The 27,622-nt window shown below is 54.6% G+C and overlaps 2 protein-coding genes across 2 annotated transcripts; one reads left to right on the top strand and one right to left on the bottom strand.

Annotated features, from left to right (window-relative positions):
- Positions 1-328: 328 nt before the first annotated feature.
- LRRC3C (leucine rich repeat containing 3C) lies at positions 329-10,488 on the bottom strand. The gene is made up of 2 exons (XM_038754234.1): positions 10,090-10,488; positions 329-1,138 (listed from the first exon to the last, which is right to left on the bottom strand). The coding sequence occupies exons 1-2, from the start codon at positions 10,486-10,488 to the stop codon at positions 329-331; spliced, it is 1,209 nt and encodes a 402-aa protein (XP_038610162.1).
- Positions 10,489-11,389: 901 nt separating this feature from the next.
- ORMDL3 (ORMDL sphingolipid biosynthesis regulator 3) lies at positions 11,390-16,741 on the top strand. The gene is made up of 4 exons (XM_038754558.1): positions 11,390-11,424; positions 14,202-14,405; positions 15,655-15,806; positions 16,279-16,741. The coding sequence occupies exons 2-4, from the start codon at positions 14,232-14,234 to the stop codon at positions 16,412-16,414; spliced, it is 462 nt and encodes a 153-aa protein (XP_038610486.1). The 5' UTR covers positions 11,390-11,424; positions 14,202-14,231; the 3' UTR covers positions 16,415-16,741.
- Positions 16,742-27,622: the final 10,881 nt, after the last annotated feature.

The following is a 27,622-nucleotide window of genomic DNA, read 5'->3' as shown; positions in this document are numbered from 1 at the left end:
TTCTGCCCCCCAAACCAGCCTTAACACAAGTCGGAGTGCCCCTCCACGCCCCCCACGGCGCCCCATCCCAGGCAGCAGATGGTTCAAGAGGCGGTCATTGTTGCTGCCCAGGTTGGTGTGGGCGGTGGGAAGGGGCTCCAAACTCCAAGTCTGTCCCCAGGACCCTCAGTGGGGGTGTGTGTGTTGTGGTGTGTGTGTCTGTGTGTGTGTGTAAGGGGAATCCAGGGGCTGGAGGTGGCGGAGAAGAAGGAAGACCAGTGGGACAGGAGGAGGGGAACCGGGGGGGATTGGAGGGAGCGAGACCCCTCTTAGGCCAGGAGGGGAGAGGTCAAAGTGCTGTGAGAGCCGTGCTGAGGGTGGATGACTCCTCAGAGCCAGCCGGTGGTGGTTGGCCAGGACGTGCTAGGCCCCGGTAGTGGTGGGGCCACCGGGCCTCCTCGTGGTTCCGCCGCACGTAATGGGCCAAAGAGGCGCCCACCAGTGCCAGCCACCCACCCACTGTCACCAGCAGGGCAGCATCCGTGCCCCGCCGCCCCTGCCGTGCCCCGCAAGGCCCGGCCTCGCCCGCCAGGCCCAGGAGCGGCCTTCCCACGAGCTCCGGCCGGACGGCCGTGGCGCACACGATGCCTGCCCCCGTGCCCTCCGCCAGCTTCATCCTCCGGAGCACCCGCTGCAGGGCACAGTCGCAGCGCCAGGGGTTGGCGGACAGGTTGGTGGCGGCCTGCAACCCCGAGAAGGCCTCGGCGGGCAACGCGGCCAGCAGGTTGGCAGAGAGGTCGAGGAGACGCAGGCTGCTCTCCAGGCCCCGGAACGCGGCACCGGAGAGGCGGGCGATGGTATTGTGGGAGAGGTCCAGCTCGGACAGCACGGGCAGATGCTCAAAAGCCCCCGCGGGCACCTCCCCCAGCCGGTTGGCATCCAGGAAGAGTCTGCGGGTGTCGTTGGGGATGCCTTCGGGGATGGCACTGAGGCCTGCGTAGCTGCAGCGGAAAGTTGGCTCGCCATCCTCCTCTGCCCGGTAGCAGCCTCGGGCAGGAGTCCAGGTGGGTGGGGGAGTAAGCAGGGAGCCCCCCGTGCCCAGCGCCAAGAGGAGGAGGAGGAGGAGGAGGTGTCTGGCAGCGTGGAGCATGACCGCAAGCTAGCGGCGTTCCAGCTTGGTGATGGGATCTAGAGGAGATCAAGGTACAACCCTAGACAGAGGCACATCATCATCATCATCAATCGTATTTATTGAGCGCTTACTGAGTGCAGAGCACTGTACTAAGCGCTTGGGAAGTACAAATTGGCAACATATAGAGACAGTCCCTACCCAACAGTGGGCTCACAGTCTAAAAGGGGGAGATGGAGAACAAAACCAAACATACTAACAGCACATCTTGGCTCTCCTCCTCATCTCTGCTCCCCCCCACCCCCAGACTGTGCTCCAGGAGTCCCAGGTAGACCTGGGGTCCAGGATGACTCTGGTTGCCCAGCTATGAAGCCCCCTCACACCTGCCCCGACCAACCCTTCCTGTAGGCCCGGCTCCGCACTCTCCCTCCTCTCCCCGCCGGCGTTGACCTTTGCCCATATCTACCTGTGGAGATGTCTCAGGGACCTGGCGGGTGACACTGGACACTGGGAAACGGGAACCCGGGCAACACAGGGTGTGAGTGGATGGGTGGGTTGGGGGAGGGCGGGGGCAGAGATGCCTGATCGCATCCGCAGCCAGACCAGCTCCAATTAACCCTGTCCAGCCTGTGCTCGATCACTCCATCAATCAATTGTATTTATTGAGCACTTACTGCGTGCAGAGCACGGTATTAAGTTCTTGGGCGAGCACAATATTCCTTGCCCACAGCGAGCTTGCGGCCTAGAGGGGGAGGCAGGCATTAAAATTATGGATGTGGACGTAAGCGCTGGGGGGCTGAGGGTGGGGTGGATCAAAGGGAGCGAATCCAAGCGCATGGTGACACAAGGGAGAGGGAGTAGAGGAAAGATGGGCTTGGTCGGGGAAGGTCCCTTGGAGCAGATGCGATTTTAGCTTTGGAGGTGGGGAGAGTGATCGTCTGTCGGATATGAAGAGGGAGGGAGTGCCAGATGGATGGGATCGAGGTACAGTGCTCCCAGGAAAAGGGGAGATTTGGGGTCCTATCCTCCCCACCCAGACCCCACCTCATTTCCTCCACTTTTTCCTTTCAAGGTCCCCTTTTTACTGATCTTAGTCTGGCCCCGATCCCCTATCTCCTCCACACTGACAGTATGGCCTAATGGATAGGAGACAGGCCAGGGAATCAGAAGACCTGGGTTCTAATACTAGCTCTGCCACTTGTTTGCTGTGTGACCTAGGGCAAGTCACTTCATTTCTCTACGCCTCAGGTTCCTCAACTGTAAAACGGGGATTCAACATCTGTTCTCTCCCTCCTACTTAGACTGTGAGCCCCAAGTGAGATGGACTCTGGCCAACCTGATTAGCTTGTATCTACCCTAGCGCTTAGAGCAGTGCTTGGCACACACTAAGCACTTAACAAATACCATAACATACAATAAATGAACACGGCCTCACTCCACATGGCGAAGAGAAAGGCCGGCTTCTCTTCTCCGACCCTTCTCATCCTAGGGTCCCATTTTACTTTCCCTTTTCACTCTCCCCTACTGCCCCCTTTACTTCTCTGCTTCTCCCTTCTGTCCTTTCTCAATTCAATTCAATTCAATCGTATTTATTGAGCACTTACTATGCGCAGAACACTGTACTAAGCGCTTGGAAAATACAGTTAGGTAACAGATAGAGATAATCCCTACCCAAAAAAGGAGTAGGGGTGATGGGGAGGGGAGGAGAAGCAGAAGAAAAGGGGGACTCAGTCTAGGCTCAGTCTCCTGATTCCTAGAGCCATCCTGTTGCCCAGAGTTAGAAAGATTATCAAAAAGCTATTTTCTCCATCCTCCTTTTTCCAGATAGGTAAATCAACCCTCCAGTGCTGCCCCCGTGTCTTCCAACAACCTGGTGACAACCAAGGTGACAACCTGATCACCTTGTAATCTCCCAAGCGCTTAGAACAGTGCTTTGCACATAGTAAGTGCTTAATAAATGCCATCATCATTATTATTATTCCATCTAATCAATCCATCCATCAATCATTGGTATTCATTGAGCGCTTACCTGATGCCTGTGTTTTAGTCTCATTGAAGCAGGGCTTGGGGTTCAATCATTAGGCCCTTTTTCATTTTAAATCAGCTGTGAGCTTGATTGTTTCCCTCAGATACAATCGAAACGAGTTGATTTGGAAGAGTGGGCCCAAGACCACAAGATCCCCAGCCCCAAAGTTCTCAAATTATGGAAGGCTTCGGGCTTCCTCCCGGGCGTGGTCAGGGAGGAGGGGAATGACAGCTACAGGGGGTGCCTCATGGGCACAGGATGGTTAGGGTCTCTCTCTCCCTGTCTCTGCTTCACCAACTGTTCCCAGATTCCAAGTGCGAGCCATCTATGGTGGAGGGAACGGCAACAGGGAATGACAAATCCCTCAGGCCGGCCTGGGTAGCAGAGACATCGACCAGATGACCCTTTCCCTGAAGCAGTGGGGCCTAGTGGATGGAACGTGAACCCATGAGTCAGAAGGACCTGGGTTCTAATCCCGGCTCCGCCACCTGTCTGCTCTGTGATCTTGGGCGAGTCATTTAACTTCTCTGTGTCTCAGTTCCCTCACCTGTAAAATGGGGTTTAAGTCTGTGAGCCCCACTGTGTCCAACCTGATTAGCTTATATCAACCCTAGCGCTCAGTACAGTGCCTGGTACATAATAAACGCTTAACGGATACTATTTAAAGAAAAAAAAGGTGTCGGTTTTCAGGACCGTGGACAGTGGCAGCTGGGTCCCCTCCACGCCCATTCGGGTCCCTCCCTTCCTCTCCTCCCCCCATCCTATAAAAATAATACTAATGATGGCATTTATTAAGCGCTTACCATGTGCAAAGCACTGTTCTAAGCGCTGGGGAGGTTACAAGGTGATCAGGTTGTCCCTCGGGGGGCTCCCAGTCTTAATCCCCATTTTACAGATGAGGAAACTGAGGCACAGAGAAGTTAAGTGACTCGCCCAAAGTCACACAGCTGGCAGTTGGCAGGGCTGGGATTCGAACCCATGATCTCTGACTCCAGAGCCCGGGCTCTTTCCACGGAGCCACGCTGCTTCTCTTACCCAGCCCCCGGGAGGCCGATTCTCCCCTGCCCAGCCCCGAAGACGCCTCACCGCCTCCAACCTTTCAGGGCATCGCACTGGTGCTTTTGTGTGGCAAGAGTCATTCATTCATTCATTCATTCATTCATCCATCCATCCATCCATTCAATCGTATTTATTGAGCTCTTACTGGGTGCAGAGCACTGGACTAAGCGCTTGGGAAGTACAAGTTGGCAACATAGGGAGACGGTCCCTACCCAACAGTGGGCTCACAGTCTAGAAGGGGGAGACAGACAACAAAACAAAACATATTAACAAAATAAAATAACTAGAATAGTAACTACGTACAAGTAAAATAGAGCAATAAATACGTACAAGTAAAATAAATTGAGTAACAAATCTGTACAAATATATATACAGCTGCTGTGGGGAGGGGAAGGAGGTAAGGCGGGGGGGATGGGGAGGAAGGAGAGAGAAAGGAGGGGGTTCAGTCTGGGAAGGCCTCCTGGAGGAGGTGAGCTCTCAGTAGGGTTTTGAAGGGAGGAAGAGAGCTAGCTTGGCGGATGTGTGGAGGGAGGGCATTTCAGGCCAGGGGGAGGATGTGGGCAGGGGGTCGACGGTGGGACAGGCGAGAACGAGGTACAATGAGGAGGTGAGAGGCAGAGGAGTGGAGGGTGAGGGATGGGCTGGAGAAGAAAAGAAGGGAGGTGAGGTAGGAGGGGGTGAGGTGATGGACAGCCTTGAAGCCGAGAGTGAGTTTTTGCCTGTTGTGTAGGTTGATCCGTAGCCACTGGAGATTTTTGAGGAGGGGAGTAACATGCCCAGAGCACTTCTGCACAGAGATGATCCGGGCAGCAGCGTGAACTATAGATTCAAGTGGGGAGAGACAGGAGGATAGGAGATCAGAGAGGAGGCTGATGCAGTAATCCAGTCGGGAGAGGATGAGAGATTGAACCAGCAGGGTAGCGGTTTGGATGGAGAGGAAAGGGCGGATCTTGTCCCCTAATTCCCGGGACCCACCCTGCTCCACCCTAAATGGGGGCGTTTTAGCCTCCCACGGTGGGGGGGCCCTGGCTGCTCCAGCCCCAGCCCAAGGAGCTTGGTCCCTTCGGGAAGTGGGAATGTCCACGTTGGGGTTGGGGCAGGGTGGGACTACAGGAGGAAGAGAAATGGATCAGTTCCATTTCCAGTTCCGAAGATCAGTTCCCTCATCTGTAAAATGGGAATGAAGCCTGTGAGCCCCCACCGTGGGACAACCTGATCATCTTGTAACCTCCCCAGCGCTTGGAACAGTGCTTGGCACATAGTAACTGCTTAATAAATGCCATTATTATTATTATTATTATTATTTTTAGTCTCTGCTTCAGTTCCCTCATCTGTAAAATGGGGATGAAGGCTGTGAGCCCCCCGTGGGACAACCTTATAACCCCAGCCCTTAGAACAGTGCTATGCACATAGTAAGCGCTTAATAAATGCCGTTATTATTATTATTATTAAATGGGAATTCTGGAGGGAAGCTCCCCAACGTCCAGAGGCAGCAGAATGACCCTGTACCCCTCAGTTCTCTCTCCACGCTACAGATCAATCAGTCAATCGTATTTCTTAAGTGCTTACTATGTGCAGAGCACTGTACTAAGCGTTTGGGAGAGTACAATAAAACAATAATCAGGCAACAGAATAAACAGAAGCAGCCTGGCCTAGTGGCGAGAGCATGGGCTTAGGAGTCAGAGGACGTGGGTTCTGATCCCAGCTCTGCCACTTGTCTGCTGTGTGACCTTGGAAAAGTCACTTCACTTCTCCATTCCTTAGTTACCTCACCTGTAAAATGGGGATGAAGACCGTGAACCCCACGTGGGACAACCTGATTACCTTGTATCTACCCCAGCGCTTAGAGCAGTGCATGGCACATAGTAAATGCTTAACAAATACGGTAATTATTATTAATTAGCAGACATATTCCCTGCCCCAAATGAGTTTACTGACTAGAATGTAGTGAGTGAGAGGGGGGAAAATCAGGCCCCTTTGCCTGCTCCTCCCCAACCAGGTTCCTCTTTAATAATAACAATAATGGCATTTGTTAAGCACTTACTATGTGCAAAGCACTATTCTAAGAGCTGGGGAGGTAACAAGGTGATCAGGTTGTCCCACGGGGGGCTCACAGTCTTAATCCCCATTTTACAGATGAAGGAACTGAGGCTCAGAGAAGTGAAGTGACTTGCCCAAAGTCACACAGCTGACAGTTGGCGGAGCGGGGATTCGAACCCATGACCTCTGACTCCAAAGCCCGGGCTCCTTCCACTGAGCCACGCTGCTTCTCTTTGTCCTTCCCCAGCTAGATTTCTAACTGCTCCTCAGTCACCCTAGCCCACCTTCCTCCCGGCTAACCTGACAATTTGTACTTCCCAAGCGCTTAGTACAGTGCTCTGCACACAGTAAGCGCTCAATAAATACGACTGATGACGATGATGATGATGACAGACCATAGCCACGATCAAAGCCCTCCTAAAATCCCTCCACCCGCAAGAAGCCTTCCCCACTTAACTTCCAAGAGATCCAGAGTCACATGAACCCATCAGCCACTTCTAACGCTTCCCTATTTATTTATTTATACCCTTCCTTAGTGCTTATATGTGAACATTCAATGATTTATTCTGACTATCCGATTTGGAATTATTTTTGGTGTTGGCCTCCCTTGCAAGAATTTCAGCCCCTTGTGCTCCTGGTTGACCTTTCCCAAGAGCTTAGTACAGTGCACTGCATCCAGTGGGAGGTCAATAGATTCCTCTACCTCTACTACTACACTACAGCTCTGCACACAGTAAGCGCTCAGTAAATAAAATTGATTGATTAATTTACTCCTCCTCCTCCTCCTCACCACTCCCCAAGCTGGTTTCTCGAACCCCCCAAAAGCGAGGCTGGGCCTGGAAGTCTGAAGACCTGGGTTCTAATCCCGGCTTTGCCACGGCATGCTGTGATGGATGGAGCGCAGGCCTGGAAATTAGGTCGTGGATTCTAATCCTGGCCTCACCATGTGTCAGCTGTGTCACTTCACTTCTCCGTGCCTCAGTTCCCTCACCTGCCAAATGGGGAATGAGACTGCGACTCCCAAGTGGGACAGGGACCGTGTCCAACCCGTTTGCTTGTATCTACTCTAGTGCTTAGTTCAGTGCTTGGCGTACAATAAGCACTCGTCTGCTATGTGATCTTGGACCTGTCACTTGACTTCTTTGCGCACCAGTTTCCTCATTTCCACAATGGGATTTCAATACTCGTTCTCCCTCCTACTTAGACTGTGAGCCCCACGTGCGACCCGATTATCCTGTATAATAACGATGGCATTTGTTAAGCACTTACTACGTGCCGAGCACTGTTCGAAGCGCTGATAATAATGGTATTTGTTAAGTGCTTACTGTGTGCCAAGCACTGTTCCAAGCGCTGGGGGAGATACAAGGTCATCAATCAGGTTGTCCCACGTGGGGCTCACGGTCTTCATTCCCATTTTACAGATGAGGTAACTGAGAAGTGAAGTGACTTGCCCAAAATCATACAGCTGACAAGTGGCGGAGCAGGGATTAGAACCCATGACCTCTGGCTCCCAAGTCCGGGGTCTTCTAGACTGTGAGCCCACTGTTGGGTAGGGACTGTCTCTATATGTTGCCAACTTGTAGTACAGTGCTCTGCACACAGTAAGCGCTCAATAAATACGATTGATTGATTGATTGATTTCTACTAAGCATCTGCCCCAGCTCTGAGTACAGCCTTGCCACATATTAAGCGCTTGACAAACACCAACACTTTAAGCTCGTTGGGAGCGGGGAACGAGGCTGCCGACTCTATTACCCTGTGCTTTCCCCAGCGCTTAGTACAGTGCTCTTGCACGTAATAAGCGCGGAATAAATGGGTGGACGGATGGTGATGGGTGAAGGTGGTGATGGATGGGGCAGGCTGGGGCCATCCCTCCCTTCAGCTCCATCCATTAGGGAGGGCAGAGGGTCGGGGGAGAGAGACAGGGCAGGCTAGGCCCACTCGGGGTTGGCACCTGCTCGGAGTGGGCTCGAGGCCCCGAAGGGACTCAAACTTGCCCGGGCCACCCTCCCCTGGGAGAGGAAGCCCGAAGCCTTCCATAATTTGAGGACATTGGGGCTGGGGGGGTCTTGTGACAGTCTTGTGGTCTTGAGAAAGGCCAGAAGGGAGAAGTAAAGGGGGCAGTAGGGGAGAGTGAACGCTGAACTTCTGGAAAAGGAAAACGGTACCCTAGAGAAGCAGCGTGGCTTAGTCGATAGAGCCCAGGCTTGGGAGCCAGGGGTCGTGGGTTCTAATCCGGTCCCTGCCGCTCGTTAGCTGTGTGACTTTGGACGAGTCATTTAGCTTCTCCATCTCTGTTGACGGCACTACCATCCTTCCCGTCTCACAAGCCCGCAACCTTGGTGTCATCCTCGACTCCGCTCTCTCATTCACCCCTCACATCTAAGCCGTCACCAAAACCTGCCGGTCTCAGCTCCGCAACATTGCCAAGATCCGCCCTTTCCTCTCCATCCAAACCGCTACCCTGCTCGTTCAAGCTCTCATCCTATCCCGTCTGGACTACTGCACCAGCCTTCTTTCTGATCTCCCATCCTCGTGTCTCTCCTCACTTCAATCCATACTTCATGCTGCTGCCTGGATTGTCTTTGTCCAGAAACGCTCTGGGCATGTTAATCCCCTCCTCAAAAATCTCCAGTGGCTACCAATCAATCTGCGCATCAGGCAGAAACTCCTCACCCTGGGCTTCAAGGCTGTCCATCCCCTCGCCCCCTCCTACCTCACCTCCCTTCTCTCCTTCTACTGCCCAGCCCGCACCCTCCGCTCCTCCACCGCTAATCTCCTCATTGTACCTCGCTCTCGCCTGTCCCGCCATCGACCCCCGGCCCACGTCATCCCCAGGGCCTGGAATGCCCTCCCTCTGCCCATCCGCCAAGCTAGCTCTCTTCCTCCCTTCAAGGCCCTGCTGAGAGCTCACCTCCTCCAGGAGGCCTTCCCAGACTGAGCCCCTTCTTTCCTCTCCCCCTCGTCCCCCTCTCCATCCCCCCGTCTTACCTCCTTCCCTTCCCCACAGCACCTGTATATATGTATATATGGTTGTACATATTTATTACTGTATTTATTTATTTATTTTACTTGTACATTTCTATCCTATTTATTTTATTTTGTTGGTATGTTTGGTTCTGTTCTCTGTCTCCCCCTTTTAGACTGTGAGCCCACTGTTGGGTAGGGACTGTCTCTATGTGTTGCCAATTTGTACTTCCCAAGCGCTTAGTACAGTGCTCTGCACATAGTAAGCGCTCAATAAATACGATTGATTGATTGATTGATTGATTCTCCGTGCCTCAGTGGCCTCATCTGTAAAATGGGGGTGAAGACTGTGAGCCCCACGTGGGACAACGTGATGGCCTTGTGTCTGCCCCAGCGCTTAGAACGGTGCTTGGCCCGTAGTAAGCGCTTAACAAATGCCATCATCATCATTGCTATTAGTAAGGGTCGGAGCAGCGAAGCCGGGGATGCACACAGTGAGCGCTCAATAAATACGATTGATTGAATGAATGAATGAATGAGGGCCACTGGACGGGGGGGAGGGCAGGGGCCACGGGCACCCGCAGCGTGGCTCAGTGGAAAAGAACCCGGGGTTTGGAGTCAGAGGTCATGGGTTCAAATCCCGGCTCCGCCACTTGTCAGCTGTGTGACTTTGGGTAAGTCACTTAACTTCTCTGAGCCTCAGAAATCTCATCTGTAGAATGGGGATGAAGACTGTGAGCCCCCCGTGGGACAACCTCATGACCTTGTATCTCCCCAGCGCTTAGAACAGTGCTTTGCACATAGTAAGCGCTTAATAGATGCCATTATTATTATTATTATTATTAGGCGGTGACGTGGTGGCCTCCTCGGTGGGGGGCGACCTCTGGACCAATGACGTGGCCGGGGCCGGCAGGGGGCGCAGCGGGGGCCGGCAGCAGGGGGGCCTGCAGCAGGGGGCCGGCAGGGGGCGCGGCGGGACGTGGCCTGCATCGCGGGCCAGCAGGGGGCGTGTCGGGGCGGGGTCCGCAGGGAGCCGGCAGCAGGGCGCCAGCAGGGGGCGTGCCGGGGCGGGGTCCGCAGAGAGCCTATAGCAGGGCGCCAGCAGGGGGCGTGTCGGGACGTGGCCTGCATCAGGGGTCCAGCAGGGGGCGTGTCGGGGCGGGGTCCGCAGGGAGCCTATAGCAGGGCGCCAGCAGGGGGCGTGTCGGGACGTGGCCTGCATCAGGGGGCCAGCAGGGGGAGTGTCGGGGCGGGGCCTGCAGGGGGCGTGTCGGGACGTGACCTGCATCAGGGGGCCAGCAGGGGGAGTGTCAGGGCCAGCAGGGGGCGTGTCGGGGCGGGGCCCGCAGGGAGCCTGTAGCAGGGGGCCAACAGGGGGCGTGTCGGGGCGGGGCCCGCAGGGAGCCTATAACGGGGGGGCCAGCAGGGGGCGTGTTGCAGGGGGCCCGCAGCAGGGGGCGTGGCGGGGCCTGCCGGGAGCCTATAGCAGGGGGCCCGCAGCAGGGGGCGTGTCGGGGCGGGGCCCGCAGGGAGCCTATAGTAGGGGGCGTGTCGGGGCGGGGCCCGCAGGGAGCCTATGGCAGGGGGCCCGCGGCAGGGGGCCCGCGGCAGGGGGCCCGCAGCAGGGGGCGGGGCGGGGCGGGCCCCGCAGGGAGCCTACAGCAGGGGGCCCGCAGCAGGGGGCGGAGCGGGGCGGGGCCCGCAGCAGGGGGCGTGTCGGGGCGGGGCCCGCAGGGAGCCTATAGCAGGGGGCCCGCAGCAGGGGGCGTGTCGGGGCGGGGCCCGCAGGGAGCGTGTAGCAGGGGGCCAGCAGGGGGCCTGTAGCAGGGGGCCCGCGGGGAGCCCGCAGGGAGCCTGCAGCAGGGGGCCCGCAACAGGGGGCGTGCCGGGGCGGGCCCCGCAGGGAGCCTGTAGCAGGTGTCCCGCAGCAGGGGGCGTGTCGGGGCGGCCTCAGGCCAGGCGGCGCGGGGACTACAACTCCCAGAAGGCCGCGGGGCGGGCGGCGGCGGCGCGGGCCGGTGACGCGGGAGCGGAGCGGCCGCCGCTTGTCAGCTGCTGGGAGGAGCAGGCGGAGGAGGAGGAGGAGGAGGGGCGGTGGCGGTGGCGGCGGGCCCCCTCCCCTCCCCTGACCACCCCTCCCTCCCTCCCTCCGTCCCTCCGTCCGTCCCCGCCCCCCTCCTTGTGCCGGGGCTGCCCGGCCCGGCCCGGCCCGGCCCGCCGAGCGGTGAGTCGGGGCTGGATGGGGACCCATCCGAGGGGAGCGGGAGGGCCCGGGCCCCGACAACCACGTCACCCTCCTCCTCCTCCTCCTCCTCCTCCTCCTCCTGCGCGGCGGGGCCCGCTCCCCCCCCGCCCTCCGGCCTTATCTCCGGGTTCCCGGCGGCCGGGGGCGGAGAGCGGTTCGCAGGGACCTGCCGAAGCCTCCCAGGGGAGGGACGGAGGGGCAGAGAGAGAGAAGATGATGATGATGATGATGATGTTGAGGGCTTTTATTAGGCGCTTACTATGTGCCAAGCGCGGGCCCCGTCCACGCACACCGACTCTCCCGCCGGAGCCCGGCGGCTTTGGGCACCTGGGCATCGATTGGGAGAGGAGGGGGTGTCTCTGTGAGGTCAGGCCTCCAGCAGCCGGTGAGGGGGTTAACCATTTAGACTGTGAGCCCACCGTTGGGTAGGGACCGTCTCTATATGTTGCCAGCTTGGACTTCCCAAGCGCTTAGTACAGTGCTCTGCACACAGTAAGCGCTCAATAAATCCGATTGATGATGATGATTTGCCCCTGAGCGCAGACTGAGCCCCCTTCCTCTCCCCCTCTCCATCCCCCCCATCTTACCTCCTTCTCTTCCCCACAGCGCCTGTATATATGTATATATGTTTGTACATATTTATTACTGTATTTATTTTACCTGTACATATCTACTCTATTTTATTTTGTTAGTATGTTTGGTTTTGTTCTGTGTCTCCCCCTTTTAGACTGTGAGCCCACTGTTGGGTAGGGACTGTCTCTATATGTTGCCAACTTGGACTTCCCAAGCGCTTAGTACAGTGCTCTGCACATAGTAAGCGCTCAATAAATACGATTGATGATGATGATGATCCCCCCCCCGCCTTACCTCCTTCCCTTCCCCACGGCACCTGTATATGTGTTTGTACGTATTTATTACTCTATTTTACTTGTACGTATTTATTCTACTTATTTAGTTTTGTTAATAGGTTTTGTTGTGTTCTCTGTCTCCCCCCCTCTAGACTGTGAGCCCACTGTTGGGTAGGGACCGGCTCTATATGTTGCCGACTTGGACTTTCCCAAGCGCTTAGTACAGTGCTCTGCACACAGTAAGCGCTCAATGAATGAATGAATGAATGGCAGGTGGGTGCCATCCCCTCCCCTGGGCCGGCTATGGTCCGTGTGCTCCCAGCGCTGGGCACTGTGCCCGTGGGCAACAGGGATCCTCCCCACCCCCGAGGCTGTGGGATGTAAACAAGCCTGGCCCCAGTGGGTCGCGTCTCCCCCGAGGCCTTGCCTGTCCTTGGACCCACCAGGGAAACGGCACGGGGCTTGGGGGGTGGGTGGGTGGGATGGGCAGTGGGGCAGGGCCTTTCTTGCCCCAAAGGGGCCCAGGCTGGCCCTTGCCAAGGTGGCCCAGGGTCTGGGCCCCCACATTGGTGTCCAACCGGCCCAGGCAGAGGCAGGATCGTTGCCACAGGGACAGCCACGTTGCTGCCCTTGGTGTCTGAGTAGAGGGATAAACACCACCGGTCCCCACCTCCTCAGGTCCCCTGGTAAAGTGACCCAGACAGGGTGCCCAACGTCGCCCTAACCTCCAGGGAGGGGATGGGAGAGGGCGGCAGCGTTGGGCCCACTGCCAGGAACGGGACCCCCATGGGTAGGGAGCGGTTTCACTTTTAATAATAATATTTGTTAAGCGTTTACTATGTGCAAAGCACTGTTCTAAGCGCTGGGGAGGATACAAGGTGATCAGGTTGGCCCACGGGGGGCTCACAGTCTTAATCCCCATTTTCCAGCCGAGGCCCAGAGAAGTGAAGTGACTTGCCCAAAGTCACACAGCTGACAGTTGGCGGAGCCCGGGTTTGAACCCGTGACCTTTTGCAGCCCTGGCCCCACCAGGGCCTGTGGTAATTGGCCCGGGAGGGAGCGGGAAGGCTGAGGAGGATTTGAAAGGCGGTTTTGGGGAGGCGACCGGGCCCAGCTCCCATTACCCCTTCCACTGGGGAGTGGGAGGCGAGGCCTGCCTTAGTGGTGGGAAAAGACGGGCTGGGTTTGCAGCTGCTGCTGTCCTGGTTGGTGTTGACTACTTAGAGTAGCCAAGAGGGTTAATGGGATTAGCAGTCTGGGAGCAGTGGCTATTTAAGGAACATCTGGCAGGGTCAAGAATGTGCTATGCTCGAGGGAGGGGGCCCGAGCTGTCTGCTCCCCTTGCCTCCTCCCTGACACCTAGTCTGCCCTTCCCCCTCTCTCTGCCTTCTTACTCAGCATTGGGATCACTGACCTCTCTCATCCTCTTTCCTTCCTCCACCTGCGGGATCTTCTTGGAGCCCTTATGTTTTTTTTTAGCAGAGGGTGGCGAAGATCCCATTGGGAGAGCTCGGTGTTTTGGCCTCCTCCTGTGGGGGACCCCCCCCCCCGCCCCCAGACCACGGCCGTGGCACCGAGGCTGAGCCGGGAGGCTGGGCAGGGGTGCCGCGGGGCTGGGGTTTTGCCGGTTTGGCGTTGGGCAGACTCCAGTGGTGAGGCGAGTGTCCCCTGGGGGGAAGCGGGAGGAGAGTCTGGGAATGACATTCTCCTCTGCTTCCGGATTGGCTTCCCCAGGGAGCGCTCCCAGTAGGCCGGAGAGCACGGTCCGGTCCGCAGAGCGGACATTTAACTCCCCTGATTCCAGAAAGGGATCCGTTCCGGCCTCCTTCTCCTCCTCTGCGGCTCCCTGGGGGGCCCCCACGTGACCCCTCCCTCCCCTCAACCTCCTCTCCGGGCCTTGGGTTTCAGGGTGGCGGCGGCGGCGGCTCGCTGGGCAGGATGAACGTGGGCACAGCCCACAGCGAGGTGAACCCCAACACGCGGGTGATGAACAGCCGGGGCATCTGGCTCTCCTACGTGCTGGCCATCGGGCTGCTGCACGTCGTGTTGCTCAGCATCCCCTTCTTCAGCGTCGCCGTCGTCTGGACCCTCACCAATCTCATCCATAACATGGTGAGTGCTCTTGCCCGCCGCCACCCACCACCTCCTGGCCGCTTGCCCCCGGCGAGGGGGCAAAAGAAACCGGGTCGGGGTTTGGTACTGAGCTAGGCCTTGCTTCCCACCCCGCCTTCCCACCCCATTTCTCTTCCCTCCCCACCCCCCAGGCCCTAGGGGGAAATTGAGCCCCGTTGTATGGACCAGACAGACTCACATAAACCCCCAGACTCCCTATGTTTCTGTATTTTCGATGTATCCCCCTTCACAGCTCCCCAAATTCCTTCCAGGCAGAAGGCAGAGTCCCAAGTTTTGGGCCCTTCAGCGACGGAGGGTAGGTGTTGAGCAGGTTGCATCACCTAGCAGACTTATGCCAGGTTTAGTGCAGCCTTGGGGGAAGTGGAGGAGGGTGAGGTCTGCAGAGACCTGAGGAGCAGACCAGTGGGAACAAAAAGGGGCCTCTGGTGCCAGCCCTGAGTTGAATCTCTCTCCCTCCTGGTAACCCTTCTTTGTCCCCTGCAACCGTATCTCCTCCCTCACCAACCCTGTTCCCGTTCCTGGGGTAGATGAGCGGGAATATAGCTCAGCCTCCCACCCTCCCCCTTCCTGAGGGAGCCATCTGCCAGGGCTCTGGCTGACTTGGCAGAAATCAGCATGGCCTCACCAGCCCCGGATGGATCGGCCAAGAATCCAGCCTCCACCCCCCCCACCCCCCCCGCAATTCCCAGCTTTGCCCAGGTTAGTGGGATGTGGGGGCCAGGGAGACTCGAAGTGCCTTCTCTGGGTGTGTCCCTTGGCCCTGACTTCCACTGCCTTGGGCCTGGTAATCAATCAAGTCAATATTATTGATTGATTGTGCTTACCATGTGAAGAGCACAGTACTACAGAGTTGGTAGACATGTTCCCTGCCCATAATGGAATTGGGAATAGGGGTCAGTGGGGATCAGACCCGTGAGGGCTCTTCCTCCGTTGTCTGAGTGCTGGGTGAGTGGGTGGTAGGAGGAGGAGGGTCATCCTCCTGCAGCTGCCCCTGTGCTCTTAGGAGTTGGGACGGAGCCAAGATGACCCTGATCTCCACCAGGCCCCTATTCCGCTTCAAACACTGGGATTTATTGAGCGCTGACCATGTGCGGAGCAGTGTACTAAGTGCTTGGGCTGCCCCACGCTCAGAAATAGCCAAGGGGCAAGCCAGATCCCGTCTGTGCAACCCGGTCTGACAACTTTAGTCCCTCACTGCCAGGTCTGATTAGCCTTTGGCCGCCCCTAGGGCATGTACATCTTCCTGCACACGGTGAAGGGGACGCCATTTGAGACCCCGGACCAGGGCAAAGCCCGGCTGCTGACCCACTGGGAGCAGATGGACTATGGCGTCCAGTTTACAGCCTCACGCAAGTTCCTGACCATCACCCCCATTGTGCTGTGAGTGTCCGGAGGGCCGGGCTTCTGGGGGACGGTGCCGGCTTGGAGTGGGCTTAGGCTTGCCCAGTGGGGCGAGGATGTGAGGAGCTCCTCCGGCCCCAACCCCGTCTGTCCAGGCCCTGGGGCAGGGGCAAAGCTACTCTGGGAGGGGTTGTCCCCCGCTTGGGCTGAGGGTCTTGGGGCCTGTCCGGTTTTCTCTCTGGTCCCTGGGATCCCCATCGGACCTTTAGCCTTATCAGAACGTGCATGGGCTGGGGGTAGGTTTCTGCCCGGAGGCCTCCCTGCAGTGTGGAACCAATAGGGGAGAGAAGAGGAGGGAAAGTGGGAGGGGAGAGGGGGAGATTTCCTTCCTCCTCCCTGGCTGGCAGGGATGAGGGTTGCACCTGGGTTTGGGGGAGCAAGGCCCTGGGCTTTGCCCCTCGGGGGCCTCAGTCTTGCTTCCTGCTTTTTCCCCTCCCTTTCCCTCTTCCAGGTACTTCCTTACCAGCTTTTACACTAAGTACGACCGGTTCCACTTCATCGTCAACACTGTCTCCCTCATGAGCGTCCTCATCCCCAAGTTACCCCAGCTTCACGGGGTCCGCATCTTTGGGATCAACAAGTACTGAGCTCGCCCGGCCCTCCTTGCCCTCCCCAAGGGCTGGCGAGAGGTGAAGACTGGCCCAGCCCGGACCCGGCCTCCATCCTGCAGCTGATGGATCGGGTGAAGCCCAAGGAGCCCCCAGAAAAGGAGCCCCCGAAACAGGAACCTGCTTCCCCTCTCCCTTTCCCTTTTGGAAACTGGAGCTGATGGGGGATGTCTGAGGAGGGGCTGGCCAGGGCCACTGGCCTTCCAGGCTGTGTGGGGCAGGGTAGGGGGAGTCCCCTGACCCCCCCCACCCCTTTGTGGCCCCTAACCCTCATGACCCCGGGGGAGGCTGGACAAGAGGCCTGGGGGTGGGGGTGGGTGGGGAGGGGATCAGGGGTAAGGTACTTGTTCTAGATTATGTTCACTTTAGTTTTGTCAGGGGGCACTAGGGGTGAGTGTGGGAGGGTCTGTGTGTGTGTGTGCGTGTGTGCGTGTGTGTTGCTTCAGGGCAACAAATAGGGGTGAAGGAGCGCAACCCTTCCTTGGAGGAAGAGAGCAGAGGGGATTGTGTTTTCAACCCTCTCCCTCCCCCCAGAGTTTGGCTCTTTGGATGCAAGTTGCCAGTCGTGTGTTTGCTTCATGTGGAGACTCCCCGGGGAAGGCTTTCCTGGGAAGGGGAGCTGTTCCCCTCCACATCTCCTTTTCAGGGAATTGAGCCAGGTTGGACTTGGCTCTCCTCAATCCTAGGGTGGGCCTTGACTGGTCCTCCTCTCCACCCCTAAGCCCATGCAGGTTGGTGGGGGGGAAAGGAAGGAGGGGGAGGGCTATGAATGGGATATGCATTTTTTTTGTGGGGGGAGAGGATGGGGAGCCTGGCCGGGCCGGCGCTGTGTCTGACTCCGAGGCCTGCACAGCAGCCTCAGTGGGGGGAGTGGGGTGGCAACGGAGGGTCTTAGGGGTCCCGGGCCCCTCAGTAGCCCGAGATGGGGGTGGGAAGGAGTGGGGGTGGGGGGCAGGGCATATCCCCACCTGGCCCGCGCTGAAGGGTCGGGGGGCGGCGGCTGCTAGTTGCGGCAGTGGTCACGTCTGAGGAAGGGGCTGTCCTGTCCCCTGCCCCAGGCCCCGGGAGCCTGTGTTTGACTTGGGCCATCAGGGGAGGCTGGTTTCCCTGCCTGCGTGAAAAGCCTGGCCCACGTTTCCGAGGGACCTTCTTCCTCACGGGCTGGAGGGAGAGGGGCAGGGCCGTGCACTGGGGTACCAGCCCGCATCCCCGGCCCCAAACCCCACCTGCCTGCCCAGAACCCCCCAGGAAAAGCAAGAGGGAGGCGGAGACTGACTGGAAATGACAATCTCGTCCGATCGCTTTGCTGGCCGGTTGTTGCACCGGAGTCTGCCCAATCTTGGGGCTGGGGGCTTTCTTTAGGCAAGAGGTGTGGGGCTGCCTCTTTCAGCCCAGGGGGCCGTGTGTGCCCCCGCCCCAATAAACACCTGTGACCCAGGCTCCCTGTGTGTGATTGTGTCCCGAGGGCCTGGGGCAGGGCTTAGGTGGGCTTCGGGACTTCCCCAAGGGAGGAGGACGCTTGAGACCCTCGTCGCCGTCCTCTCCACTCTAGGCTAGGTGGCCGGGAACAGGTCCAGGGGGGCACAGGGCAGGTGGGAACAGCAGCCTGGTCTTTGGGGTGAATTCCCTGCCACCCCTCCACCCCCTGTTTTAAGGAGGGAGGTGGAATGCAAGGATTCTCTTAGAAGAAGCCAGGTCCTGGGTCAGACTTTCCAAAGGGCCATCAAGGGAGCCAGGGACGTGGGGTAGGAGAGGGTGGGGATCAGAAGTCTCCCCCACCTCCCCGGAGAATTCCCACTGGAAGCGAACTGGGTATTCGGGCCCCCTTGTGATTGGTTTAGAATGAGCCCCTTGGACAGTTGCCGCTTTTTACCACCCCAAAGAAGAGCACCCCAACTAGGGCGTTGGGGCTGAGCCGGGGTGTTGGTGGAACGCGCTGGCCACCCCTCGGTTTCTGTGGAGACTGGGTCCGTACAGGCAAGAATGGGGGTTGGGAGGCCTAGTGCTTGTCTGCCCACTGGGTGGGCATTGCCCCCAGTCATCGCTCCTTTGTTTTGCCCCTTCAGCTGAAGGCAGTTTGGCATCGGACCCTAGTCTTGCAAAGAATTGGGGGTTGGGGGACTGTTCACTGGATGAGGGCATGAGGGGATGGAGAGGGGGTGAGTATGTGTGTTTGTGTGTGTGCGTGTGTGCCCGCCCCCTGGATCCCTTTGTGTGGGAACTGGGGAAAGGCCTGGCCCCCTCTGGTTCGTTCTCACCCCAACCCCTACTCTGACCCTCTTTCTAAGACAAAGTGTGAATAGGATTTTTACTCCCCCTTTGTACAGTATTCTGTAAGCAGTGGATAAAGAGCAGTATTCCCGTTTCCCCTACTTGGCCTCTTTCTTGCTGCGCCTGCGGTGTGGGTGGGGAGCTGTTTGGCCATAATGGATGACCTCTTTTGAGGCTCTGGGCAGGAGCTGGGGATTCCTGGCGGAGACTGGACCCTACTCCCTGCCCGCGGGGATGACAGACAAGTACTTGGACGGCCCCAATCCATGCAGATCGGGTCTGATGGGAATGACTGGAGGAGAAGAGGCTCGAGGGAGGGGGCTGGAGGCGTAGGGGGCGTGAATCAGAGAAGACCTCCTGGAGGAGGTGGCATCGGAACTGGGATATATGGGAAGGGAGGAAGATGATTGGCGGACAGAAACCGAGATGATGTGGGTGTCCGTGGATATCGGGGTGGGTAGGAGGCGGTAGCATGGAGGCTACAACAGTCTGGCTGCTGAGTTCTAGATAGAGGGAAAGGGAGGAAACAGACGGGTCACGGCCTGCCCTCTCTGGGTCCCCAGGGGGCTGAGCTGGACCTTTCCTTGAGGGCCATTCCTTCTTGGTCTGAGTCTCCAAGTGGATCAAGAAGGGTCCCTCCTGCCTCCTCAAATCCTCTCAATTTCCCTCTGCGCCCCTTCCTCTGGTAATATGCCCTTCATACTGACCACGCTGCTGGTCTTATCCCCCTCACTCCCTTGCCTAGGTGAGGAAATGCCAGGGAGGTGCCTGCTTCCACCTACATGCCCCAGTGAGATGGGACCTTTAGCCCTGGGCCCAACTGCCATGTAGGGATGGACCAAAGTCACTGGACCCTGAGACAGGGTCCAATTCTAATCTGCCCCAAGGTCCGGATACCTGGACACTTTCACTTTTTGTTGCCTGGGTAGTTGTGGTCTCAAAATTGGGGGGGTGGGGGAGGGCAAGCAGATGGAAGGAGGAGGGAGGGGGTTTTGCCCAGACCTACTGAGATGGAGGAGTAGAAGGGAAACCAGGGACAAAACCAAACTGGTGAGCTTTAGAAATTGAGGTGTTGGCCCAGAATAAAGTCCTTGAAGGTCTGCAGCTGCCCCCAGCCCCGTCATCCTTTTCCTGCAATTTCTAGTTGTCTGGGGAAGAGAATGTGGCAGCAGCTTTGCTCTCAGATTGAAAAGCCACCCTTGGCTCCAGGGCTACCCCCTGGGAAGGTTGGACGTGAACTGAGATAGTGTAGACAAGGAAGGGGAGGACCAACCCGAGCAGACGCACTTCTGACGTGGGAGAGGAGGGACCGAGTGGTCTGTGTGGGAACCGAGGGCCTGGGGTGCCTGGAAATTGAGTTGCCCTTGGGAATGATCTATAGATTTCCATCTAGGCTTCCGCCTCGATCTCAGCGTCTCCCTAGAGCTCCCATTCATGAATTTATGCTCCACTCCCAAGCCCTGTTCCTACTGCTTAACAAACACCATCATTATTATTAATTAATTATTATTATTATAGTATAGTATAATAATATTATATTATTATTCATTATTATTACCCCCCCCCCCCCCCCCCGCCCCCGACCCCTTCCCCACCTCCAATGCAAGTTGGAGCGAAATGGGTCTGAGGTGGGCTAGGTTTCTGGTCCAAGCCAGCTCCACCTTCTCTACAGCCTCACATTTCTTTATGCCTTCAGGACATCTCTACTCGGATGTCCCACTGACACCTCGAACAGAAAATGTCCAAAACAGAGTTCCTTATCTTTCCACCCAAACCCTGTCCTCCCCCTGACTTTCCCTACCACTACCTTCCCTGTCTCACTAGCCTGTAACCTGGGCATTATCCTCGACTTGTTTCTCTCATTCAACCCACATATTCAATCTGTCACTAAATCCTCTCGGTTCAACCTTCACAACATAACTGAAATCCAGCCTTTCCTCTCCATCCAAACTGCTACCAATTTAATACGGGCATTTATCCTATCCCTGCTTGATTACTCCTTCAGCATCCTTCCTGACCTTTTTTTTCATTCATTCATTCAATCAATCATATTTATTGAGTGCTTACTGTGTGCACAGCACTGTCCTAAGCACTTGGGAGAGTACACTATAACAATATAACACTACAGCAATAACAGACACATTTCCTACCCACCCTAGACTTGGTCCAGGAAGAGGGTTTAGGGGAAAGCGGACCAGGCCCCCTCCCATCCGCTCCACCCTCTTTGCCTGAGCCTCAGCCTCCCTTTCCCTCACTCCTCCCAGCCTCAGGATTCAGCCTGTGTACTGCCCATGTTGCCCTTACCTCTGGTGCCTTCCCTTACAGGGCCAGTAGCTTGGGCTTGGGGGGAGGTGGAAGGGACGATGACACCGCGTTCTGTCCAACTATCCCCGACAACTCCATTTTAGGATGGTTGTGAAGGGGAGATCAGGGAAGGGGAGGCTGGGAGGATCCCGGGACAGAAAGTCAGTCAAGAGATACCCAACATCTGGGGTAAGTGAAGGGGTAGAGAAGAGGTAATCAGTCCTGACATCCAGGAGCTTGGCCTCATGGAAAGAGCAGGGGACTGGGAGTCGGAAGACCTGGGGTGTAATAATAATAATGATGATGATGATGGTGATGATGATAATTTGTTAAGTGCTTATTATGTGCCAGGCGCTGAACTAAGGTCTGGGGTGGATACAAGCAAAACGGGTTGGACACAGTCCCTGTCTCACCTGGGGTTCACAGTCTCAATCCACATTTTACAGATGAAGTAACTGGGGCCCAGAAAAGTGAAGTGACTTACCCAAGGTCACACAGCAGACAAGTGGTGGAGCCGGCATTAGAACCCATGACCTCTGGACTCCCAGACCTGTGATATATCCACTATGCTCCCGGCTCCACAATGTAGCTGCTGTGAGACTTTGGATGAGTCACTTCACTTCTCTGTACCTCAGTTCCTTCATCTGCAAAATGGGTATTCAATATCTGTTCTCCCTCCTACTTGGATTGTGAGTCTCATGTGGGACTTAATTATCATGTATCTGCCCAGCACTATGTACAGTGCTTGGCACATATTAAGCACTTAACAAATACCGAAGTTATTAGTATTATTATTAGTGACAGGAGAGCGGCAGGTTTTGGTGACAGAACAGTGTGGCCTAGTGGAAAGAGCACGGGCTTGGGAGTCAGGGGATGTGGGTTCTAATCCTGCCTCTGCCACATGTCTGCTATGCGACCTTGGGTAAGTTGCCTAACTTCTCTGTGCCTCAGTTACCAACCACATCTGTAAAATGGGGATTAAGACTGTGAGCCCCATGTGGTACAGGGACTGTGTCCAACCTGATTACTGTTTATCTGCCCCAGTGCTTAGAACAGTGATTGGCATATAGTAAGCATTTAACAAATATCACAGTTATTATTATTAGATCAAATGTTCGGAGAGGGAGCTTCAGAGGGGGGTCTTCCCTCCACCCACCTTTTCTCTCTGCCCTTCATTGGTATCCGTCAGAGTTCTCTTGGAATAAAGACCAGAGAGCAGAAGCTATTCCCTGCAATTTCCCCTTCTCCCAGGGTGAGAAGGCCCCATCCATCGGGGTGAGTTGAGGGAATTTGGGATTCCCATCATCCTACCAGATGGGAGGCCCTCCGGGGAGGAGGGAGTTCCTTCAAAGGTGTGGGAGGGAGAGAGTAACTGGCCCCCACGGCCTCTCTTCTGCTCCATTCACCTCTTAGCCAAGTCTGGCCGAACACCTGACACGGATTCTAACCTCACATCTGGAGGGCTGCTAGGTTTGTGGTTTATGACTAATGCTCATTCGCTAGTCCCTCTGGCCTCCAGAGACCCTAACCGAGAGGGGCATTTCTCACCAGTCCAAATTTGGCTCCTTTTTTTTGGCTAAGTCAGTGTGGGGTCCATGGTCTGACCTGATTCTGGAAACCATTTTCAGGGGGGGATTTTCAGGCTGCCCAGACTCAGCTTTCTGGGGTGTGTTTTAGGCTCTTGGGAATTCTGAATGGCCCAGACTTGGGGGCCAGAGGGTCGGTACCCTCTGTCAGTGCAAACTGGTAGCAGATTGCACATTGATACAGTCACTTATCCTATCCCGACTGGATTACTGTATCAGCCTCCTTTCTGATCTCCCAACCTCTTGTCTGTCTCCACTTCAGTCCATACTTCACTCTGCTGTCCAGATTATCTTTCTACAGAAATGTTCAGGGCATGTCACCTCCCTCCTCAAAAATCTCCAGTGGTTGCCTATCAACCGCCCTATCAAACAAAAACTCTTCACTATTGGCTTCAAAGCTCTCCAACACTTTGCCCCTTCTTACCTCATCTCCCTTCTCTCCTTCTACATCCCGGCCCACATACTCTGCTCCTCTGGTGCTAACTCTTCACTGTGCCTTTATCTCACCTGTCTCGCTGCCGACCCTGGCCCACGTCCTACCTCTGGCCTGGAACGCCCTCCCTCCTCAAATCTGCCAAACAATCACTCTTCCCCACTTCAAAGCCCTACTGAAGGTGCACCTCCTCCATGAAGCCTTCCCAGACTAAGTCCCCTTTTCCTCAGCTCCCCCTCCCTTCCGTGTCACCTCGACTCATTCCCTTTGCTCTCCTCCCATCCCACAGCACTTACGTATATGTGTGTACATCTATAACTCTATATTGATGCCTGTTTACTTGTTTTGAGGTCTGTCCTCCCCCCCCCCCCCCGCAGCCTGCTGCGGACAAGGATTGTCTCTATTGCTGAATTGTACTTTCCAAGTGCTTAGTACAGTACTCTGTACACAGTAAGTGCTCACTAAATACGACAATGAATGAATGACAATGACAGATAGAGAGGCACAAAGGAAGGAGAGTGTAAAGCCTGACCTGGGCAGTAAAGTGGAAGGATGGAGGAGGGACACTATCATCTGAGGAAGGACAAATGTCAAACATCCCCTCCACCCTGGATCCCTTCACCCAAAGGCCAGACCGTGGGACAGGCATCCCACCAGGCTACAGAAAGGAGATGACTGAGTCAGGGGGTAGCCTAGTGGCACTTTGCCAATAGGAAATTTGGGAACTATATATGAGTTTTCAGTAGGGCTTAGCAGTAGTAGTAGGAGGAATAGTAATAGCAGTGGTGGAAGTAATAGTCATAGAAGTTGGTTTACTGAATACCTACTGAGTTCAGCGTGTTGTACTAAGCACTTGAAGAAGTTCATCAGAAACTTAAGACACATTCCCTGCCCCTAAAGATCTTATATTCTAACAGAGGAGAGGGTCATAAAAATTTTTTACAAATAGTGAATACAGTAAGAAGAATAATGATCAGTTAGGGAGTTGAATGAAAAAAGCCAGAATGATGTACCAGAATCAATAACTGAATACAAATATATTCAAAAGCGGGGGAGGATGGATATAAATAAATCCAGAAGGGCCAGACATGGCTGTTGGGTTGCTAGGATCTGAGGAAGGTGGGATTTTTAAGAGGGCTTTGAAAGAGGGGAAGGCTAAGGTCTGGCAGATTTGGGAAGCAGGGAAAGTTCCAGGCCAGGGAAACTAACCGGAGCAAGAGGTCAGAGGCAGGAGACATGAGAGCAAGGAACAGTTAGGCCTGGGAAGAGTAAAGAGGGTCACCTGGAATAAAGTTGATCTGTAAAATGGAGGGTCTTGAAGCTAATGGTCAGGAGGTTGTTTTTTTTTATGTGCAAGGAGATGGGTGGTCATTAAAGGTTTTCAAGGAGTGGAGAGCTGTGTGCTGAGGTAAATATTAGTCAACATCCACTCTAAGGTTCCATACACAGAAGCAGCTATGACTTTTTCACTTCCGTACCAAGGAGCCTTCTTGTCAGTCAGTATTTACGGAGCACTTACTGTGTGCAGAGCACTTTACTAAGTGGTTGGGAGAATACAACAGTATAACAGACACATTCCCTGCCCACAGGGAGCTTACAGTCTAGCTGTCTTGTGACCAGCTGGCTTGTTAAGCTAGGCAGAGCTGCCTGCAGATCTCTAGATTAGAAGTTCATCGTGGGCAGGGAGCATGACTACAAATTCTGTTGTACGCTCCCAAGTGTTTAGTACAGTGCTCTGCATACAGTAAGCATACTTACCTTTAGCCTGAGGCTGGGCTCCTCTCCTGCCTCTGTTTTGCCTTAACAATCTCACAGAAAATATTCTCCATGGGTGTGTGCATCTCAAAAGTCATGGTCAAACAGCTAACCCCAGAGAGGATTTGATCCTCCACGACTGCCTAATCAATCAATCAATCAATCATATTTATTGAGCGCTTACTGTGTGCAGAGCACTGTACTAAGTGCTTGGGAAGTACAAGTTGGCAACATATAGAGACAGTCCCTATCCAACAGTGGGCTCACAGTCTAAAAGGGGGAGACAGAGAACAAAGCCAAACATACTAACAAAATAAAATAAATAGAATAGATATGTACAAATCAACTCGGTCCATATCCAGTGCTGCTTCTAAGTGTGGAAATTGAAGATAAGATAATCAATCAATCATATTTATTGAGTGCTTACTGTGTGCAGAACACTGTTCTATGACACTGGAGTCACCAGTACCAAACGCTTGATTTAAAAGTCTTCAGTGTATTGGATAATAGTGATAATAATGATGGCATTTATTAAGTGCTTACTATGTGCAAATCACTGTTCTAAGCGCTGGGGAGGTTACAAGGTGATCAGGTTGTCCCACGGGGGGCTCACAGTCTTAATAACCATTTTACAGATGAGGTTACTGAGGCCCAGAGAAATTAAGTGACTTGCCCAAAGTCACACAGCTGACAATTGGTGGAGCCGGGATTTGAAACCATGACCTCTGACACCAAAGCCCGGGCTCTTTCCACTGAGCCATAGGTTAGTCTAGCACTATTTGGGTTTAGTGATCCTCAAATGGCACAGGGGCAAGTAGTAGCAGTAGTAGTAGTAATGGTATTTATAAAGAGTTGACTAAGGGCCAAGCGTTGTGGTAAATGCAAGAGATTCAGATGGCATCTCCCCTAAACGGAGCTCACAATATAAAAAGGAGAAGACAAGACAATGTAATAATAAGAATGAATTTCTAACAACAATAAATTACAAATTCAGAGAATGAAATATCAGTGGTAAAATAAGGAGTAAAAGAGTCATTAGAGGGGACAGTGCTCAGACTCTTCACTGCTCCAAGGAGGCTACAAATCGTAACAGCTTCCTCTAGCTTCTGAGATGTTCAGACACCCTCGCTCCTCGGTCAGTTGGACAAACACCCGGCCCATCTGTCTCCATTTCAGGCCCACTCTGTGCACTGTGTTCTCTCTTTGCTTGGAGCCCTCCCCACTTAAAGAGTTTTCAAGTGGGAGAACAGGTGTGGTCCCCTGAGCCAGATCAATTCTGATGTGAGACCTGAAGTTTGGAGACCCGGGTGAGAGAAAGGGAACGGAACGTCTATCTACCATTTATGTCCAATTGCCTTCCCCTCTCCCAGCCCCACAGCACTTAAGTATGTATCTGTAATTCTATTTTATTTATTTGTATAGATGTCTGTCTCCCCCGCTCTAGACTGTAAACTTGTTGCAGGAAGGAAATGTGGCTGTTAATTGTTTTAATGTACTCTGACAAGCACTTAGTACAGTGCTCTGCACACAGTAAGTGCTCAGTAAATATGACTGACTGAATGAATGAATGTCCAGCTCCTGAGTAGATATCAAGAGGGTTGGGGTAAGAGTTTGGAAGGCTGGGTTGTGATCCCTTTTGGGCAGGAAGATGGGGAGGTGAGGGAATCTGAAAGAGCCCCTGAGGAGTGTTTTCTCTCTCTTCTAGATAAGAGCACATTGATGATTGAGATGGGGGACACAGTCGGTGTGAAGATTAGGTTCAACTTGAACATGGTACATGTGTCACGTGTGGCTGATTTGTTTCAAGGCACCAGTATCCTTGGGCAGACAACACGAATTTCCCGAGAATGGTTGCAGATCCTACAGAAGAAGTGAGTTGTTGGGGGGTTGGTGGGAGAAGGGAGAGAGCAGTGAGCCTAGTGATATGCCCTTTGAAGAGACTGGGGACGTCTGCAGGTAGTCACATGGCTGGCAGTGTGGGTGAAGGGCTATTTCTCTACCCTCCTCCTTCCTTCCCTTTCCACTTGCCTCACAACTCATCTGCTTCTACAGGTTTGGTCCTGGCTGGATACTGGGGGTGGGAGTTGACTATTGAATCCAGGAATCTACTCCAGTCCAAGGCAGTCTATGAGGTCAGCCTGGTTTGAGGTCATCCCAGTCCCAAGAATGGGAATGGTTCTGGGGTCACCTCAGGATTTGGGGGACATTGAGGGTGAGACTAGGATGGTCCCAGGAATTCCAGACCAAATCAGGGGTGTGGATGTGTTACAAGTTCCATTTGATTCTCTCCATTCTTCTTCAGTCTGGACTTCCAGCTGGCATGGGGCCTGCAGAGAGGCACTTCCTTACTCTTCTGAGACCTTAGCTCTCCAAGGGTTTTGATGATCTCTTTTGTCTGAGTAATGGTCTTTTTTTGGCCTAATTCTCCTTGATCTCTCTGCTTCTTTGCCCTGTTAGATTATTCTCTCCTCCTAGAAATTATTTGGACTTGGTTTTCTGGGTATATACACATTCATTCTCATCCCACTCCTCCACTCACTCCTTTTCCATTTCCTTTAATGGCTCCTCTTTCTGTCCTTCCCTTTTAACTGTGGGAACCACTCAGGCCTCATTTCACATTCACTTTCTCGGGGTACCCATGAGCTTACGTGGGTTCAGATATGACCTCAAGGTAGGTAACTCTCAATCTACACCTTCAGTCTTAACTTCTCACCTCATCTAAAATCAAGTATTTCCACTGGCTTTTGGGACAACTCTAATACTAACTGGTGTATACCTTAATCGCTCACTATACGCCAAGCACTGTACTAAGCCCCAGGATAGATACAAGTTAATCGG

This window comes from Tachyglossus aculeatus, chromosome 11 (genome assembly GCF_015852505.1).
Source record: "Tachyglossus aculeatus isolate mTacAcu1 chromosome 11, mTacAcu1.pri, whole genome shotgun sequence".
In the NCBI taxonomy this organism is placed as follows: Eukaryota; Metazoa; Chordata; class Mammalia; order Monotremata; family Tachyglossidae; genus Tachyglossus; species Tachyglossus aculeatus.
This window is presented reverse-complemented; position numbering and strand designations above follow the sequence as displayed.